At 28.4% G+C, this 19,431-nt stretch overlaps 1 protein-coding gene and 1 long non-coding RNA gene across 3 annotated transcripts; one reads left to right on the forward strand and one right to left on the reverse strand.

Annotated features, from left to right (window-relative positions):
- Positions 1-521: 521 nt before the first annotated feature.
- LOC127261622 (uncharacterized) lies at positions 522-4,965 on the reverse strand. Of its 2 annotated transcripts, none has more exons than XM_051289900.1 (7): positions 4,337-4,964; positions 4,129-4,215; positions 3,831-4,052; positions 3,555-3,719; positions 3,409-3,462; positions 2,276-2,422; positions 522-1,075 (listed from the first exon to the last, which is right to left on the reverse strand). In XM_051289900.1, exons 1-7 carry the CDS (start codon positions 4,697-4,699, stop codon positions 698-700), a joined length of 1,416 nt encoding a protein of 471 aa, XP_051145857.1. In that variant the 5' UTR covers positions 4,700-4,964; the 3' UTR covers positions 522-697. The 2 variants fall into 2 exon arrangements, with proteins under 2 accessions (XP_051145857.1, XP_051145858.1); XM_051289901.1 differs by having other exon boundaries at positions 801-1,075; positions 2,272-2,422; positions 4,337-4,965.
- A 9,750-nt stretch (positions 4,966-14,715) lies between these two features.
- LOC127261824 (uncharacterized) lies at positions 14,716-18,576 on the forward strand. The gene is made up of 4 exons (XR_007840993.1): positions 14,716-14,847; positions 16,461-16,491; positions 16,565-16,623; positions 18,245-18,576. It is a non-coding gene; the product is annotated as an uncharacterized LOC127261824 (long non-coding RNA).
- Positions 18,577-19,431: the final 855 nt, after the last annotated feature.

The raw sequence follows: 19,431 nt of genomic DNA on the forward strand, positions 1-19,431 counted from the left end.
AGCACATCGATATTGACTGCCATTTTGTTCGCGAATTAGTCTTTACAGGTAAACTACAAACAATGTTTGCGCCGTCTCATCTGCAACTTGCCGATATCTTCACTAAGAGTCTCTCTCGGCCAGCTTTCGAACTTCTACGGACCAACCATTGCGTTTGCTTCCATCTCACGCAACGGTTGGGGGGGGTGTTAAGGAACATCATTAGTATATATATAAATTTTAATTGTGATCAATATTGATTCTATGTATAGATTGATTTGATTATTTAATTATGGATCTCTTTGTTGTAACCATGTATTATTTATATGGATAATAAAATCATAATCCCTCTCTCTCATCTTTCAGTTCCAAGTCTTGCATATATAATGGCTATCGTTTGGAAGTTTGTACAATCAATTTTGGAAATTAAAATTTATCTTAGTTATTAAGCTTTTTAGAAGATATTGTTTCTAACATCTTGTTTAAAGTCTTTTTGTGGATTTGTAGAGTGTTGAGTATTTAGTATTGAGAGTTCTCTTGTATATTTCCAACTAATAACAATATCCATCCCATTTAATTTACCAAATACAACATGTAAAAGAATTAAACACAAAAAAAACATATACAGAACATCACCACATGCATACCCACCCTCTTCTCTTGTACGTCTTGAATTAATCGATGAATCAATAATATATATATATATATATATATATAATCAAGAACACCTAGGGTTTTTCCCAGGCCCTCCATAGTAAAAATAATTCCCCCAAACCCCATTGCTCCCTCCCTGAATGTCGTAGCAGTTTGGATGATCAGCCAAAACCTTAAGATCCGACAAAGGGACCAAACTGTTGTCCCAATCCACCACCTGCAGGTTCCTGAAATACGATGCTTTTCCGAACCCTTCGCCTGCAAAATGGCCACTACCCATTTGTGTCGACGTGTGGAAACCCTCATTCTGGCTGTTCACTGTCTCCCCACCAAATTGAACCATGCTTGCATGATCCCTCAAATGGCTGAACAAGAACGATGGCCAGTACCCTACCAAGATTCCATTCCCAAATTCCAGCCACCAGTTGCCATGCTTGGGATCCTGCAGTGCCAATCATTGAATTAATTAATTTAATGAATGGTTTCTTCGATTTTAATTTTGTTGTTAGTTATAATAATGTCAATTGCACAATTTGAGATTGACGAAAAATAAATATTTTGATCAAAGATCGAAAGTAATTCCAATTAAATACCTAGAAGTTCAAACACCCTAAAGCAGAAACGAAATAAATTCAAACTAAGAATATCGGAAAAAGCTTATTAAAGAAATAATCTTAAAAATTTTTAAAAATAATAATAAAAAAAAAAACATCCTATTAAAATACTAAATACCCTCAAATGACAAATTAAAAAAAAAAAAAAAAACTCTGAAATGGCTGAAAAAATGAAAATATAATAACTACATCTTAAACTAAAGCCTGAAAGAACTAAATTTCGAATAAAATATTTGCAAAAATTAAAAAATAAAGAAGAAAAACCCTACAAAATAGAAAAAAACATCGTTTCAAGACTCTAACTGATATCGGATGACTGAAAAACATCAAACATAATCACATAGGAAATGCAATAAGTTTGATTTGTTGGACAATTTCAAATAAATCGAATTTCGTTCAGTTTCAAACAAAAATGAAAAAATAAAATAAACAAAAGAAAAAAAAAATAAAAAATTGAACCATATAATTGGGAAAGTGAATTGGAGGGAATGGATAAATCGATGATATCTTTGCTTGGAAAACAAGTGTGGGAAGAATCTTGGAAAGCACTAAAAGGGCATAAAGCAGAATAATTGTGTCTCTGCAGGACTTGTAGTTTTAGGGCAATTACTTAATACAGTGGTGTTTATTACATTGGGGTGTGATTCGTGAGGGATCCGGGACTTCCAACACCAGATCGATATATAGCTAATCTGGATCTGAAGTCCCGGCGCTTGCTTTCCAAGAATCAATCATCTGTACACATGCATTGTAATCTATGAAAGCTTGGGTCTACAGTCACTTTCTCCACCACGCCCCCATCATTATTCATTCTCATTTCTCAGTTCCCAAAAAAATACTAATTTAAAATAAAGGGATATAAAGAAAAACAATTCAGGAAAAAAGTAGTGCTTTAACTCATCACCAAAGATTACTGTTCTTAATTATGCAATTCCGACAAGGGATTATTAAAAAATGCAAAGTAATCTTGATTAAAAAAATTTTGTCTGGAATTAATATTATAATAATAATAATAATAACTTACCCACCTTCCATATTAATAAGCTGATGTCGAATTGGCCGCCATTGTAGGCTGAAGTAGGAGAAATTGCAGCTCCAATGGCGATTTTGTTGTTTGTCTGAACAAACCCTGAGCACAACAAATTGTAACACCCTGTTGCCTGATATGCATCGCTCTGCAACCACATCAAATCAGATTTCATTACATTCTCAATAAGTTAAGAAAATAAATAAATAAATAAATGTATTAGTTAAATATTCTCTCTGTTCATCTATGTAGTTCTATTTTAAAACGTTTAATTACAAAAGTAATTATTTTATTAAATATTTTTTTTTTTCACAAATATTCTTATTTTAAATCACATTATTATTTTTATACCAAAAAGTAAAAGCAAAAATATCATTACATTACTGTCTACTATAATGAAAATACTATTATCTTTTAAACTTCGTACAAAAAATAAATGTATATTTCTTACTTGGACAAAGAGAGTATTAAGTAGTTGAATGAATCGAGTAGCTCACAATTCAAATTCGACTCAACTCATTTATAGAAATAAACGAGCACCGAAGTTGAAAATTGTTATTTCTATAAATGAGGCAAACTCAAGCTAGGTTGGTGTATAGCTCGACATGTGCCCGTCAATAATGATATATTTGTATTATTTTATATATTAATATAATATATATATTTACTTTTTTAATATAACAAATTGTATTTATTTAAACCAAAATCTAGTTCGAATTTGAGCACTGCGAGCGGAACTTGAGCTCGAAGTCAAGCCTAATGTATCAAGTTCGAACCTATCTTTTAGGTCAATTCATAACCAAGCCGGGTTGTGCTCAAGCCAGTATTTAATTTTGACTCATAAACAAATCGAGTAGAATCTCTACCAATAACATATTCGAGTCGAACTCAAATAGCCGATACTCGAGCATACTTGAAGTCAAGCCTAATGTGCTGACTTCAAGCCAGTATTTTGACTTGAATTCTAACCAAGTAGAGTCGAGTTTAAAGCAATATTTTGATTTGAATCATAAATTAATCAAGTTGAGCCTCTATTGATAATATACTCGAGTCGAGTGGGACTCAAACAAAAAAAATACTCGAGCTCGCTCGACTGATTCAAGGCTCTAGTTAAACATGAATAGCCATACTTACAGTCCAATATGTGAAGAACCTAGGATAGTTGTCCCCATAAAGCTCCGGGCTCACCTGTTGGAGAAGCCATGAAATATATATATAAATATACTTATATATATATAATTAAATTAAATTAAATTAAATTAAAAAAAGGTATGGCATGCCTGCCAGCCAGCTTCAATGGTGTTGAGATCATCACCAAAGGAGCCTGCAATGACCCACATCTGCGACAGGCTGAATTCGTAGGGATTGTCTACTCGTGGGGCCCACACGTTGATGCTTGCTTTCGCTCCGTAGTATTCATTTCCACTCACATACCCAACTGCGTGCTGCAGTATTATTCATTAATCAATTTCTCACAATTAATTAATTCATCCAAAAAATTGATTGCAGCAATTAATTAATGTTCGATATTTATGAGGTTTAATTGAGCGGCTGACCTCATGGCCGTTGCTGGAAGAATCTCTTACAGTAGGCTTCTTTATCTTCTTCCCAAATGATTGGATCGAGCTCGCTCTAAGAACGTCTTTCTCCGTCGTCCTCCGAACCGGAATCGTGCCGTCCGGGCATGACTCCTCCGCCGTGTTCCACAGCTGAAAGTTTTGCCTGAACACGCCCGTGTTCGACTTGCGCCGCCGCCCCTTTGGCCGGTCCGGTGGATACTGCAAAATTAGATCATTTTCCTCAAAACGGCGCCGTTTTGGGCTGAATTGACTTTATTTTTGTACAAATGCTTACCGAGGGCTTCTGTCCTTTAAATTGGGGATGATCGAAAGCTGGCTGCTTGTGAAACAATATGCAATCTATGATATCGCCATCAGGGCTCTGTTCAAATTCAAAAAAGATTTTAATTAAATAAATAAAAATAAAAATGGAAAGCAAGAAATTAATTAATTCCTTGTCCGAACAAGATGAGTCCAAAACCCTAATTTATAAAATTAATTACCTGAATTGACTTAACAGAAGGTTTGTTGATTTTCTTGACATGGGCCCTGACAAGCTTGAGATTTTGAATTCCGTTTCCAGGGAAGAACTGGTGATTGGAATCGTTGAAATTTAGAGACAGCACTGGACAAAAAGAGGAGACAAGAAACAAGAAGACGACAAAAAATGAATAGATATTATTGTAGCAGCAGCAGCAGGCAGCCATGGCTGTAGAATTAGGTCTTCCTTGTAATAACTGAAGTACTACTTTTTGTTCCTTTCTACATTGCCTTTGTCTTCTTCTTCTTCTTCTTCTTCTTCTTCGATCCAAACAGGCCCTTAACTTCTCACAATCTGAAAATTCCAAATCCATCACACACTTCATATCTCTTTCACCAATTCATTGATCCACACAATTCTTTCTTCCCAAAAAGAATTTTTTTCAAAAATGTATAATCTGCTTGTAGTTTGCTTCTCCCCAAGCTTCTATGCTCTAAGCTTGTCTATACATATATACATACATATATATATATATATGTGTGTGTCTGTGACTGTAGTGAATATGTTTTTGTGAATTGGGACAAACGTGGAAGTTGTAGGCAGAGAAGTGGGAATTTTGAGAGTTTTGGTTGGGGTTATAAATATGGGGTTGTGAGTTAAATTAAATTATTTTTGAAGGAATTAATGAAAGGGGTGTTGGTGTTTCCAGTCTCCAATACAAAGACTGAAACTTTAACTTTATGTGGAATAATTAATTATTATATATTATTATTATTTGTTACTTCTTTACTAAATTTATACTCAAATTAATATTTAAATACAAATTTTAATAAAAATTATTAATAATTAATATAATATTGTCTTTTATAATAAACAATATACAAAAAAGATTTAAAAGAAAAAAACACAGTTTTTTATAATGACCCAACAAAAGAAAATAACCATAGATTTACATTACCAATGGAGTATTATTTACACATTTTTTTTTAGAGTTTTGGTAATATTGAATAGTTGTAGTTTTTTTTAACAAAAATATATACTCCCTCATTAAAGTTTTTGCTCAAAATATTTGGACACCAAAATTAAGAAAAATAAAATTTTAATATTATTTGTGTATTTTTTCTTTAATGATAACATTAAAATTTTATAGAGTTAGTAATATTATTTTAAAATTAAAATGTAATATATGTAAGAAATATAGGGGTTCATCACTGAAATTTGTGTAAATAAATAAGAAAATAGTTGGTAAAAATTTAAAGAATAATTGCACATTTTTATTAAATATGACATGAATACCCTTTTGATATACAAATAAAAATAATAAAATGAACAATTTTTTTCAAAACAAAAATATATATATATATATAAAATAATTTTTTTCTTACAAAAATATCGTATAAAATATATAATATTTTACTAATTTTCAAAAATTTAAAATTTGTATCTTAAATTTATGTATGTATATATGTACAGAGATATGAAAGAGTGGTGGTTTAATTCTGTTATTCTTTAATTCTGTATATGAGATGGATTTGTAGGTTTCAAAAGTTGTTAGCTTTCCCAGTTCCCTAGATGTTCTTTGTGTCAGTTGCCACTGTCTTCTAAATTCCACTGGTTTTCATCATATGCTCAAATAGTTTCCTTGAGGATTATTCCTTGGAAATGTGTCTTTATTTTATTTAAATATATTATACTACTATTAAAAATTATTTTTCAATAAAATACTACTCCCTTTCCTTCGTCCCAAACACTCTGCAATATTTTCTTTTTTATTTGTCCAAAATTCGCTGCTATATTTTCAAATTTAAAAATAATTAATAATATTTTTATACATATATTAATATACAATTCACTTTATCCCATCACATCACTCAAATAAAAAAAAAAAAACAATCATTTCTCTCTCCAATCACATCACTTAATATCCAAATTATCTCAAATTACCATATTTAATACTTTCCACCTAAATTCTCGTATCAAACACAAATATTGCACGGTGTTTGGGACAGAGGGAGTATTATATTTTAATATGAACTTTTTCACTTAAATATTCTAATAATTGAACTCAAATTATTATACTCTCCATATGACTAAGTGATATATTTAATTTTCGGTACAAAAATTTAAATGGGTAGTATTAAATAAATCAATTAGAGAATTAAGTAATATGAGAGAGAAATATGTATATATATTTTTTGATGTGATGAGATAAAATATAATGTATACTTCCTCCGTCCAAACTAAAAATATAATTTCTTATCATTTTTGTATTTCTCATTAAGAATATTTCATTCGTCCCATTGAAAGGTTGCGTTTACTTTTTTAACATAAGCTTTTTAATATTAATATTATATTTGATTGTAATAAAAAAAAGACAAAAAATAATTATGTTAGTATTATGTAATATAAAAATAATGATATTTGTATAATATAATGTAAGTTTGAAAGATATTTATTATTTTAGGTAACTAGTATAATTACTAAAGTAGGAAATGATAATATTGTTTTGAGACTAACAAAAATAGAAAATGTCAACATTTCAATCAGACAGAGAGAATATATATTTTTTATTATAATAAAGATAATTACACATTAATACGAAAATATTTTTAATTTTCGAAAAACACAAACTATTACACATATTTTCAGACTAATTAAAAAAAATTATTATTTCTTAATCTATTATAAAAATTCATACAAATATTTTCGTGTAGGGCGGACGGAGTATTTATTAGAGACTATATTATTTTTTATTTTAAAAATATTACGAAGCACAGTCCAAAAAAGAAAATATTGCAAAATATATAGGATTGGGAGGGTATTAATTATAATGATACTCATTGAGATATAATCCTTTTCCAACCAAGAAAAACTTTTAGAGTCTAATTTACTAGTGTAATTTATAAAGTTTAAATATTTGAAATTCCATAATCTAACTACATTATTCCTGTGATGATGGAAAAGAATTACATGAATTTTTTTATTAAATAGAGTTTTATAAAGTAAAATCCATCAAATAGTAATGCTAATGGTATATTTACTCGTAAGATTTTACCTCTAATTTTATTATTCCATTTTTTTTTTGTTTTAAAAACATCAAATCAAACACATGATTTTTATTTTTTTTATTATACTAAAATCTTATTTTACATTCAATCACATCAATACATATTTATATCACATCAAATAATTATTTCAAATCAAAATTTTACTATTCAAAATAAAAAATCAAAATCAAAACCTCACAAGTAAACACACCTTTAACTATTAGTTTTGAATATTACTATTTTATTTTATTTTAATTTTCATGGTTGTTTATTTGCTCAATACTAGAAAGCTTAATTAACGAGGTGGCCTAATATATATTGGCTTATTGTAATATTAAGGGAATAATATAATATAATATATAAAATAAATAGTAATGGAAGTAGGTGCGTGGGTGGGTGGATGCATGCATGCGCATGCATGTTTATTTGCACTGCGTGCTTAGGCAATTAAGCATATTTATGCATGTCATGTGCATGCGTGCTTTTATTATATCAGTATATATATGTGTGTGTATATATGGTCAATTGTCATGTGTTTATATACTACATATTGAAGAAAAAACAATTATATATCTAACATGGCAACGATAATTATAAATAATCAAGTTATGATCCAAATCACCAAGATTATTAAATAAGTTATTTATAAATCTAATATTTGATATTAAATAAAAATGATATATAAATAGCACTCCCTCAGTCCACGGATAAAGTATATATTTACTTTTTGCCCTTGTTTTTTGGTATAAAAGTAATAATGTGATGTAAAGTAAGGGTATTTGTAGAAAAAAACGAGATATTTAATGAAATATTTACTTTGTAATTTGACGTCCCAAAATAGAAATGTGTATAGTTTTTAACTGGATGGAGGGAGTATATGTGTATTATTTATACAGTGTTCCACGAAGAAGGACCTTATGGGAAATCTACTAACCTTGCTTTATTTATATTATTTAGTTGGTTCATATTATGGTTTGATTATATCAATTACATTTGTTATTTTGATTTAGATTTATCCAATTTGTATTTAATCTATTTATAGATTTATGGTTCCATTATTAATAAAATATGCAATTTTGAAAATTAATTGCAAATGTAGCATAATTCAAATTGAGATGGAGAGAACTGCATTATTCAAATGGACACATTTTAACGAGAAATAAACTTTTAACTTCAAGCATGTCAAAAAGTGCTCAATGGTTTGAGATATCATCCCTCCACAATGTAAAATAGTTTCAGTTTCAATCTTTTCAGTATTTTATCTTTGTTTTTTTAATTATATCATAGCAAAAAATATATTCCCTCCGTCCTAATATAGTCTTGTTTACCATTTTTGTCCGTCCCAAAACAATAGTCTCATTTCCATAAATAACCATATCATCGTAAAACTATCTTTACTTTATTATTATTATTACACAATTGCCACTACTTTTTACACTAATGTACTCACAAGGGCAAAAAATTCATTTATCTTTACTTTTTACCAACTACCAATATAATATCAATATTCTTTAAATCTCGTGCCCAACACAACAAGACTATACTTTTGGGATGGAAGGAGTATTAAAAAGTAACATTCTATTCTTCTGCTCAAATCATTCTTAATAAATGAGTTCTTGAACTTAATTTGAAGGAGGTTTGGATGAGCAAATATGGGGAAATTTTCATGGTTATTTTTAAGAAGATTCAATTGGAGGGTTTTGGGTAGTAACTCATTTCAAAATTTGACAATCCATATATAAGAATCAACATGTATTTGGAGAGTTTTGGCTAGGGAAATTGATCTGATGTAGAGCTAAATATATATATATAAGGAGACTCGGAGTTGTATTTGTGCCTTGCGAGGGCAACATACTTGCATGGATAGTAGGTTTATTACAATAAAATTTATTGAGGTTCGAGTTCTTGAACTTGTACTTGTGTCTTGCGATCGATGGTAACACACTTGCATTGATAATAAGTTTATTACTTTATAATTTATTGAGGTTCGAGTTGCGATATTTGGGAGATTCAAATTGTAAAACTTGTACTCGACCGCCTTCAATTGCAACAAAGACTTCTTATATTACAGGCGGTAAAAATAATTACACAATGATTTTCGAATAGAAGCAAAATGACGGTACTTGTTTGGTGTCGAAGAAGTATTTCTTCGGCTTTAAAATTTATCTAATGCTGTATGAACTATTATACGATTTTTATGTTTTAATATTTGTGTCAGACTCTAAACAAGATCACCTAAGCTCCAAGTCACCTAATAGAGGCTAATTTAACCCTAACCCATTGCATATGCTCTCATATACTCCCAAGATGTAGGTTTTATCGATGGCCAAATTGGATAAACAAATATTCGTCTTGTCTGCCTACTTTACTCTATGGTTATAAAGTGAATTGTTCATTAGTTTTTCGAATGACATTAAATTTATGTGTCTTATTATCCACTCCATATATATTGTGAATATGACTTTGGTAATTTTCTTGTCAGATCTAAACTAATCAATATCTTACAGGATTCTCGTCTAAAATATAAAAAATTATCTTTTATGTAAGATATGTATCAGTTGATTCTATATCCCAACCAACTAGTTTACATGTTTATAACCTTTATCTCGAAAGGCAATCTATATTAGAGGTATCGATATATCTAATGCCCAACACTATTAAGTGTAAGAATATTCTTTGGGTGTGATTTATTATATGTGCTGATTTATTAACCACCAAAAGTATATAAATCGAATTAAAGAATAATAGCATTGTTATCAATGCATTAGATACAAAACAGGATGACGATATACAAAATTTTAAATTGAAATAGTTGTTAATTTGATGAGATATAAATATTTATAAGTGTGAGGTTTTAAATATAAAATTAAATTTTAGTTTAATATAATAAATAAAAAATAAATATTTAATTTAATATTTTTAATTTAATAACTTTTTTGAAATAGTAAAATCCAACCCATAATCGACCACCTAATTAAAAAAAAAAAATTGCTTATGCAAAATAGTTACATTCTATTTTGATTCCTAAAGCATTCAAGAAACATTGAAATCAATATAAAACATTAATCACTATCTTCTCTACTTTAATAACTCCCTACTTCATTTGTTTTTTCATCTCCATTGTACAGTCTTCTCTTTAAACTTCTTAGCCAAAAAAATGCACTGATACACAAGAATATTCATATCCACTTGAAGTAAATCAAATGGATTTGTATGGTTTTGTTTGAATTTGGGCTTTGATTTTGAGTTTAGGTTTAATTAGTATTTTTATTTGATATTTTGTAGAGAATTTAGTGTACTTTTATAAAAAGCCGTGCGGATTGAATAGTGATACTTTTTAAGTAAAATAGTATAAAATCACTATTTGATTTTCAAAATTTGCTGAAAATCTCTATTATTTCTAAGATTTCATATTATTTATTCATGATTTTCAAAATATGGCATAAAAACCCTTTCTGTTAGTACTTAACGACGATTATACTTCATACGCTTAAAATGCGACTGTCGATAAAAGGGAATACGACAGTTAGTACTTTACATGTTAAGGTGAGCACAATTGAACAATACAACAAATTTTACGAACAATACACTATAGTGTGCAAATACAACCCGGTGAGAAATTGTATTTAGGTGCGTGAATTGCAATAACCATTAAGAGTTTTTTATGCAATATTTTTAGAACTACGAGTATGAAAATTTAAGACTAAAAGGGGTTTTCAGTAAATTTTGAAAACCACAATGAATTTTTATGCTATTTTTCTTACTTTTTATTTGAAATGAAAAAACAAACATACTAAATTTTTACATCAAAATTTCATTAATGATTGGGAGGTATTGCTAAGGCAACGGCTCTTCACGGAATTTTATGTTTGGGATTTAAAGAGTAAAAAAATTTGAATTTGAATAATTGTATGATGTGATATAAATATATATTTGATATGATATTTTGAATAAATTTAATATTTAGTATAATATAAAAATAAAAATAAATATTTTTAATTTAATTTTTAATTGAGAGAAAATAATAAATAGTGGGTAAAATCTGCCGACCTAACTCAAATGTCTCTCCAAACCATATTTGATCTCCATATGGGCATAATATTCTAAATATTAGTACTCCAACTAGATTCAATTGTCCTTTAGTTTATATTTGAGAAATTTGGAATTTTTAAGGTATCTTTTGATTATCATTTGAAATTAGTTGTAAGTCTGATTTTACCCTTTGAATTAGAATTTAACACATTCTTTATTCGAAGTAAATTCAAGTTGTGTATTAAAAATATTTTTAAAATTATATTTTAATAAATATATTTAATATGTATTTAATTTTGTAAAGAATAAAATCATATCTAATACACTTAATATGGTGGCTTATATAGTGCTGAATATATATTAAGCTCAATACCATGCTAAATTAATAGAAGCTGTTAGATCCATTTATTTTATAATTTTGTAACTCATAATAATTAGGGGTAATTAAGGTATTGTATTAAAAAATTTTGTGTGACTTTTTAATTTAAAAAATCAATAACATTAATTGGATATGTTATTTTTGGAGATAAGAATTGTTTCAAAATATAAAAATTTGATATATTAAATTTTAACAGATATATTTACAACTAAAACAATATGACATATGCTCCCGACAATGCAACAAGATAATGTATTATTTAAAATGTCACATGACCGATATGATGTGAAGAATATCTAAAAATAATGTAAATAGTACGACAAGATGATGATATTTTTTTTGGATTTATTTACAATTTATCATTATTTAAAATAAAGAAATTGATTATAAAAATTCAACCTAAATTTAAGAATTTATTTTTAGAAATTTAAATTGCAATTATATACAAAGTATTTATTATATAACACTCTTAAAATAATATTTTATTATAACATTCAATATTATGTTTTTATTAATTGATATTCTTTCCGCATAACACAATTAATTTACAAATTTGGTACATTCAACAATTAAAAAAATAAAACAAAACTAAAACAAGAAAAATCAAACAATAATTAACTAATTTAATTCTCCCTCTACCCCAACCGACTCACAACCCCAAAATCTCTTGCCTATCTTGTGTCCGAAAAACCCTCTCGTCGCGGCGTCAACAAGAAGTCGCCGTAGTTCAACCACCCTGACCTCTCATATCCTTCCACGCCGCGAATCGAGATCCCTTACGTCTTGATTCAGTCGCCATCGGTGTCGTCCGGTGAAGTTTAAACTCCGTGCAAACTCAATTTAAATTCCTTCGTCTCCATCGATCTATTAGACGATTTCAATGGCTGAAATCAAGAGAGATATTGAGAAGCGACAAATTCCAAGATCATGAGAACCACATTCACACAATTTCTATGTATGTCAAAAAAGATGATCGGCATAAACAACCAGAAGCTTTTCCATTCAAATGTCAATTCCTTGAGGTAATACATTAGGAAAACATATTTTAAGTGGTTATTGTTTGTGAATCCAATGGCTATGAGAATATAATAAATTTTTAAATTATTGAGTTGTTAAGATGTCAATAGTGAGGATTCCATATTTTCTTATGAGAAAAATTAATGAGTGTTGAGTAATAAGGATTTTACTACAGTGTATGGACTGTTACATCTATATAAAAAATCATGTTAAAAGTTTATATATATATATATATATATATTTAATGAGATGATGTCTTCATTTTTGTAAAATTATATAATATTCAAATACCATGTCTCATACTGACGTATGCATTGCATATTTTTAATTTTTAATATAATAATCTTATTAATATATATTTTCATCTATAATTAACGTAATTATTCTTAGAATAATAAATTATGAGAATATATAATGATCCTACACTATATATTTTAAATAATCATTTAATAAAATATATTATTATATTTTTAATGCTTTTGATAGTATATGCATATGATATATAAGTAAATTTATATGCTATTACAATTTAGTAATTTGCTACAAAATACATAAATTAAAAAAATAATAATAAATTAATACTAACTTTTCTAGTATAACAATTATGATAATTAAGTTATGTAATTACAATTTATCCAAATTACGATACATAATTCATTATATTTAATTTATATAATATTATTCAATTCTCTATATAACACAAATTATACTATGCTAATTGAAGAATAAAGAGACATGCCTGAAATATTTAGATATAATGTACATAGAATTATAAAATCCTTGTTAAGTATTGTAGCACATCGTGTACATGTCTCGTGCATTTTTCTCATCATGTTATCATACGACGGAACAGAGATGTTCTCCGAGCAGTACGTTGTATTATTATGTTAATTTTACTATTTTTTTTATCCCTTCTTATTGGAGCAATACTGGATATATTGTTCACACTCAGAATTATTTTTCGATATTTTGTGCATTTGAATCCGAACAGAAAACCCCTGCATATGAGCATACTCACAATAAAATTTGTATGGAATGTTGAGGCTTAAAAAAGCTATGGTCTTCTAGTCATAGTGTCTACATTAGTAGATATGAATTTTTACACAGTATGTTGTATTCAATAATGTACGATATTTTTTAAAATATTGAGATATACTATTAACAATACGAAAATGTTGTTATTTGCTAAGATTACATTACAATTTACTAATTTTATTTACTGATAATATTTTAGAATAATAAATTTAGTCGATTTTATTGGGCTAAAATTTTTCTGAAAATATTAATATTCGGATACATTAGTTTTTTTCAATTAATATCACATTTTTTAGATAAATAAAGTAAACTGTAATTGTCTCATAGGCTAATGTTATGGTATGTTAATCAATAAATTTAATATTTTCCTAAACCATGATAATAAATTGATTTTTCTGTTTATTTATGGATATTATAAATTTAGCTAAATTTTATATTTTCAAAGTTATAACTATGGATTTTCAAAGAATTTTTGTTAAATTCAATTTGGTGGTATATTTTATTAAAATTTTGAAAATAAAATATATATAAAAAAATTCTTAGAAATGTTGATATGACAGTTTTGAAATTTATGAGGGCGAAAAACAAGAACAAGTATAGAATACATAGCCCCCTCCTAAAATATAAAAAATGATATATGATGGACATCTATAACCGAAATACTCTCATATACTTCTTCCGTCCTGCGAAATTAGTCCATTTTTTCATTTTTAGTTATCCCACCAAATTAGTCTACTTTCCTTATTTGGTAATAATTAACAAAAATAACATAAAATAAAAACACTAATTACCCTAATTAGTCTAACCATCTAAATTAATAAAAATAATCTAAAATTCTATTTTTAATAAAAAACAGTACATAGCAAATGAAACACGCATTTCAATCTTTCAAACCCTTCTTTCGTTTGATCCGCTTCTTCCTTCGATTTGCTTCTTCCTTCGATTTGCTTCTTCGTCATTTATGCTACATGTTTTGAAATCGAAAATTTTCTTGCGCCCATTGTCGATGCTAGCGGAAATCAGGTACTACTTCAATCTCTAAGTAATTTTATGTGTTGTGTGTATTTGGAGAAGTTCCGATTTATCGATTCGGTGATTCCTTTCGATGAAGTTTTTTAGTTTGATTTTCTCATTATTGTTTCAATTTTGATATATATTAGTTGCGATTTCAACTTATTTAGTCACGATTTACTCGGCTTCGCTTGAAATAGACTTTCTACTTCACTCGGTTCTTCCCGTTCTATTTTCTGCACGATACTTCTTTAGTGATTTTTATTTTCTTGAGTTTTTTGGGTTTTCTTGGATTTAAAATTTTTTGAAAATTTTAATAATCTTCTTTATATTTTTTAGCTTAAAATGATTCGATTGGAAAATAATTAGGATAAGATGAACTTTGTTGCGACAATATGCACTTTGTATTTGGATTATTATTTATTTATTGTAATTGGAATGAAAATCACTTGAGATATTATGAATTTTGTTATAAATCTATCATAAAGTTAAATTTTGATTTGGAATGAGTGAAAATATAGTCAAAATTTTTGTTGTGGTGTTTATAATCTGAAAAAATTTGCACACACAATACAGTGGAAAGTTATTATCGATCGTTATTGTTGGAAGTGAAGGCTAACTATTTGCATTTCTAGAAAAAATCAATTCATCAGTTTGTTTGCAAAACTTTTTTATACTTATCCTCACTATTTTTCACAAATATTTTTGTAATTCATTATTCTTATTTATTTAACAATTATTTTTCCCTTTCCCATTATGTTCATCCAAGGAAACTGATAGCATATTAGAATGTTATGATGTGGTACCTGTCTCAGTGAGTCCCGACTCTCCCAAATTTGAATAAATTATTTCTTCTATAATTGAGGAAACATCAAATTCTGCGGGTGAGGGCTTTAAATGGCCAGTAGCAGTAGATAAGAAGGTCAATAGGATGGCGATTGGAGATTGGAAAATAGATCCAAATTGGGCTGATGAATCAAACATTGTGACGAGAAGTTAGTAGATCTTATGCAAATTATTTATTTTCCTTGCTTATTTAAAAACAATCATACTAACCAGTTAAATATTTACTATTTTACTATTTCTTTGTCAGATGCACATACAAATCATGAGAGAATATGATAGTGTCATATTTTTCTTTAAACATAGTTACCCTCTTTTGCATAGGAGCACAACAAATATAGAAACAGAGTTTGATCAATCCCAATGGAAAGTGGTAGAAACAAATAAGAAATCAAAGGGTGTTGGCTTTTATGTAGACCACTTCATCATAGTAGTTGTAAATTTGAGTTCCGATGTCACTGATGGTTTGTTGTTTAAATTTTTCTCGGTTTTCCTGTATTGCAGGTATGTTTTGTAGCTATTTAATTCTTCATCCACTTTTATTTTCGACATTATTTTCTTGTGATAATAAAGTTGGGGTGTTTTTTACTAAAATAATGGATAGGTCTGCAAGAGTTATGTTGGATCAAGTATCTGATAAATCAATCGAGTTTGGTTATGTTTCTTTCAAAAACCAAGATGTAATAATCTTGTATTATGTTTTTTGGATTATTTGTTATTCTTCTTTGGTTATTCTTTTAGTTTGTCTAACATTTTTTATTTTTATTTTCACATACATATAGGAAGCACAAACAACCATAAATAATTGCACAGGTGAGAGTTCTTTGTAAACTTTATCGAATTATTTAAATTACAAAGCTATTAATAATCACATACATACATGCAGGAAAATGGTTACATAACCGACAAATATGTTGTAAATAGGCATCAACCATACTAGAACGAGTAAGTAAGAGTTTTCATATAAATATGGATCATATATCATTGTCTATATTTTAGTCTATACAACAGCTTCTACAAAATATAAACATCAAAATTTAAAAAAATACATATACAAAATTTATACATCTAATGTTAAAAAACAACCTTATGGTAGGTCGCAAAAAACAATGCACAAACATATTAAGCATTAAGTGCTTCTAAATACACATAGAGCTTATCAACAATCCAATGTGATCTTCTAATTCATTTATGAAATCAATACAATCTCTAATTAACTCAGGTGTCACCTTCAAATTGATAGGTAGCTCATTCCTTTGAGTTAATCCATGCTTGTTCATCTGTGGAATCTTGTAATTGTTATGTCCTCTAGCCTTCATTATCTCAACCAAACAACTTTGTAGGCTAAGAAATACATTGTTCAAGGTCTGCGCCGTTAAACCATCAAATTACAAGCGTACAACAACAATAACTAAATCATCCACTGTGTAGCAGTTCGACTCTATCTGGATACTTTGGATTGCACAAAACCATCCCAAGTTATTTACGTTAAGATCAGGTGAATTTGGAGGTGATTAATCAAGTGAATATTGAATCCATCACTAATAGTTGTTTGTCAAAAATCAACATCATCATTGCGAATATAGGGTTTCACATTGTTTTGTTGAATGTAACTTGTTCTACTTAGCAAGACGGCCATTTCTCCTTTATAGTTGGAATCACCTGAAATTTTATAAAATATGATAAACACCAAACATTAAATTCAAAAAATTAGTGATAAATTAACACCAAGCATTAAACATCATTATTTCATTGTGGCTATATATATACCTGATTAATTAGGCAAGCTTTAACTACATCTCTTGTGATATAATCAATCGTATTAGTCTCCAAAGTACCAGCTGGACTATTTTTGCTTGACCTCTTTGCTGGAACTATACATGTGAATAGAATAATGCCTATCTTTCCATAAAAAAGAGTAGTACCATATGGAGCAAAGATTGGCCGACTAACAACATACATGAACATCACTTTCGTGATAAACTTTTTACTCTGGCAAGATCAATCTGGGTCAGCCTCACTTGATGTTAAATAAAACTTTTTTGTGCTCTGCGTAAGGTAAAACCACTTCTCGTCAATATGAATTGTGTTCGTCATTGTTTTAAACTCCAATACCTTTCGTCTAGTTTCCCAAATAATTGATTCAAGAGCAAATGAAAGCTAGAGTTGCCTATTGGGAGCTGTTATAGCACTAGTATGTGGTCTAATTGCACCACATTGAATCTATCGCCAAACATTGACTTTGAAGCAATTGATTTGTTTGGCAAGCTTTTGTATCATGCCACGATTACGTGGCACAATGCTTTCAATTAAGACAAGATCAAGTTGTTTTTTTAGCTCTTGGTTTATACTTCCGTTTCACAAATGCTATTGCTTCGCATGTGCTTTGTTGTTTCTTTGCTTCTGTCCATAAACGACTCACCGTTCGAGAACATACTGAATATAGTTTTGCTGCTTCAGAAATTGTACCTCATTTAGGTTTTCCATTTATACAATCCTGTAGTAGGTATTGCCCAATAGCATTTTTTGTTGACACGTTAATGTCTTTCTTGATTCTCATTCACAGGTTGATTTTGATCTCATGCAACAAGATACAAACCTAGATAACAACAAAGATTGTAAGTGAATTATGGTATGGGGTATGTTATCTAAATTAACACCCTATTTACCTTTGTACCTGCTAGTCTGGATGGGTGTTGGTTTTGGATGTAATGTTTGTTGTGCAACAAGTTTAACGATGAATATTCATTTTGAAAGTAGTAGTGTGCAACAACTTGTGCAGGGTGTTTGTATACTATTTTTGTAAATGATGGAAGCTATGTTGAGAGCTCTTTTTGTAAATGAAAAGTAGTGTCTGGATTGTGTTTTGGCCAAGAAATAAAATTTTAAAATATTACACGTGGTTTGCTGTGAATGAATGTTTTATTTTGAAAATTGCATATGTATTCATCCATTGACTGTTATGTTTTAATTTTGTTTAGGAATTGTGATTGATGTGATCAAATTGTTGAGGGAATTAAACAGACAGTTCTTTATGAATTTTTTTGGGGGAAATCGTTTTGGAGGAAATTTTTTTTTGAGGTTTTGTTTAAATTAATATTTTTATGAAATATATAAATTTATTGATATTGTTTTAATTGCATTATAATTATTACAATAATTTATTTTTCTTCAGTTAATTTTTTTTCTAAAAATTAATTAAATGTATTAAATATTCTAACATAAAAAACTAAAAAAATTTAAACAAACATTTCAGTTTTTATTTTTTTATCCCAAACTATAGAAATAATTTATCTATAAAATATTACATCAATTAATTACACTAATTAATTATCTAAACCAATATTTCTTAAACTCCGCACCCAAAAGAAACATGACTAATTTCGCGGAACGGAGGGAGTATTGTTTAAGGTGATATTTTTAGAATACATATATGATGTGGTAAAATAAAAAATATATAGAATTTTACTTTCAAAACGGAACTTCGGGATTCAATGTTCGATTAATGTAATCATCATTCCCATCATTTTGAAAGATGTAGGTTTCTTTTTCAATTGAATACATAACGTTGAACAATGCTAACTTTTTCAGATGATTTTATACTTCGATTGTACGATATCGAAATTTTTTTTTAATTTTTATTGTCTAAAATGATTTACCCCACAGACCACTACAAAAAATTATCTAATTAGTTACAATATTTTTATATATGAAATATTTTTGTAATTAAGATCTGTCATTTAACAACAAAAG

The sequence above is a fragment of the Andrographis paniculata genome, unplaced genomic scaffold (assembly GCF_009805555.1).
Source record: "Andrographis paniculata isolate CXL003 unplaced genomic scaffold, ASM980555v1 Contig64END, whole genome shotgun sequence".
NCBI lineage: Eukaryota > Viridiplantae > Streptophyta > Magnoliopsida > Lamiales > Acanthaceae > Andrographis > Andrographis paniculata.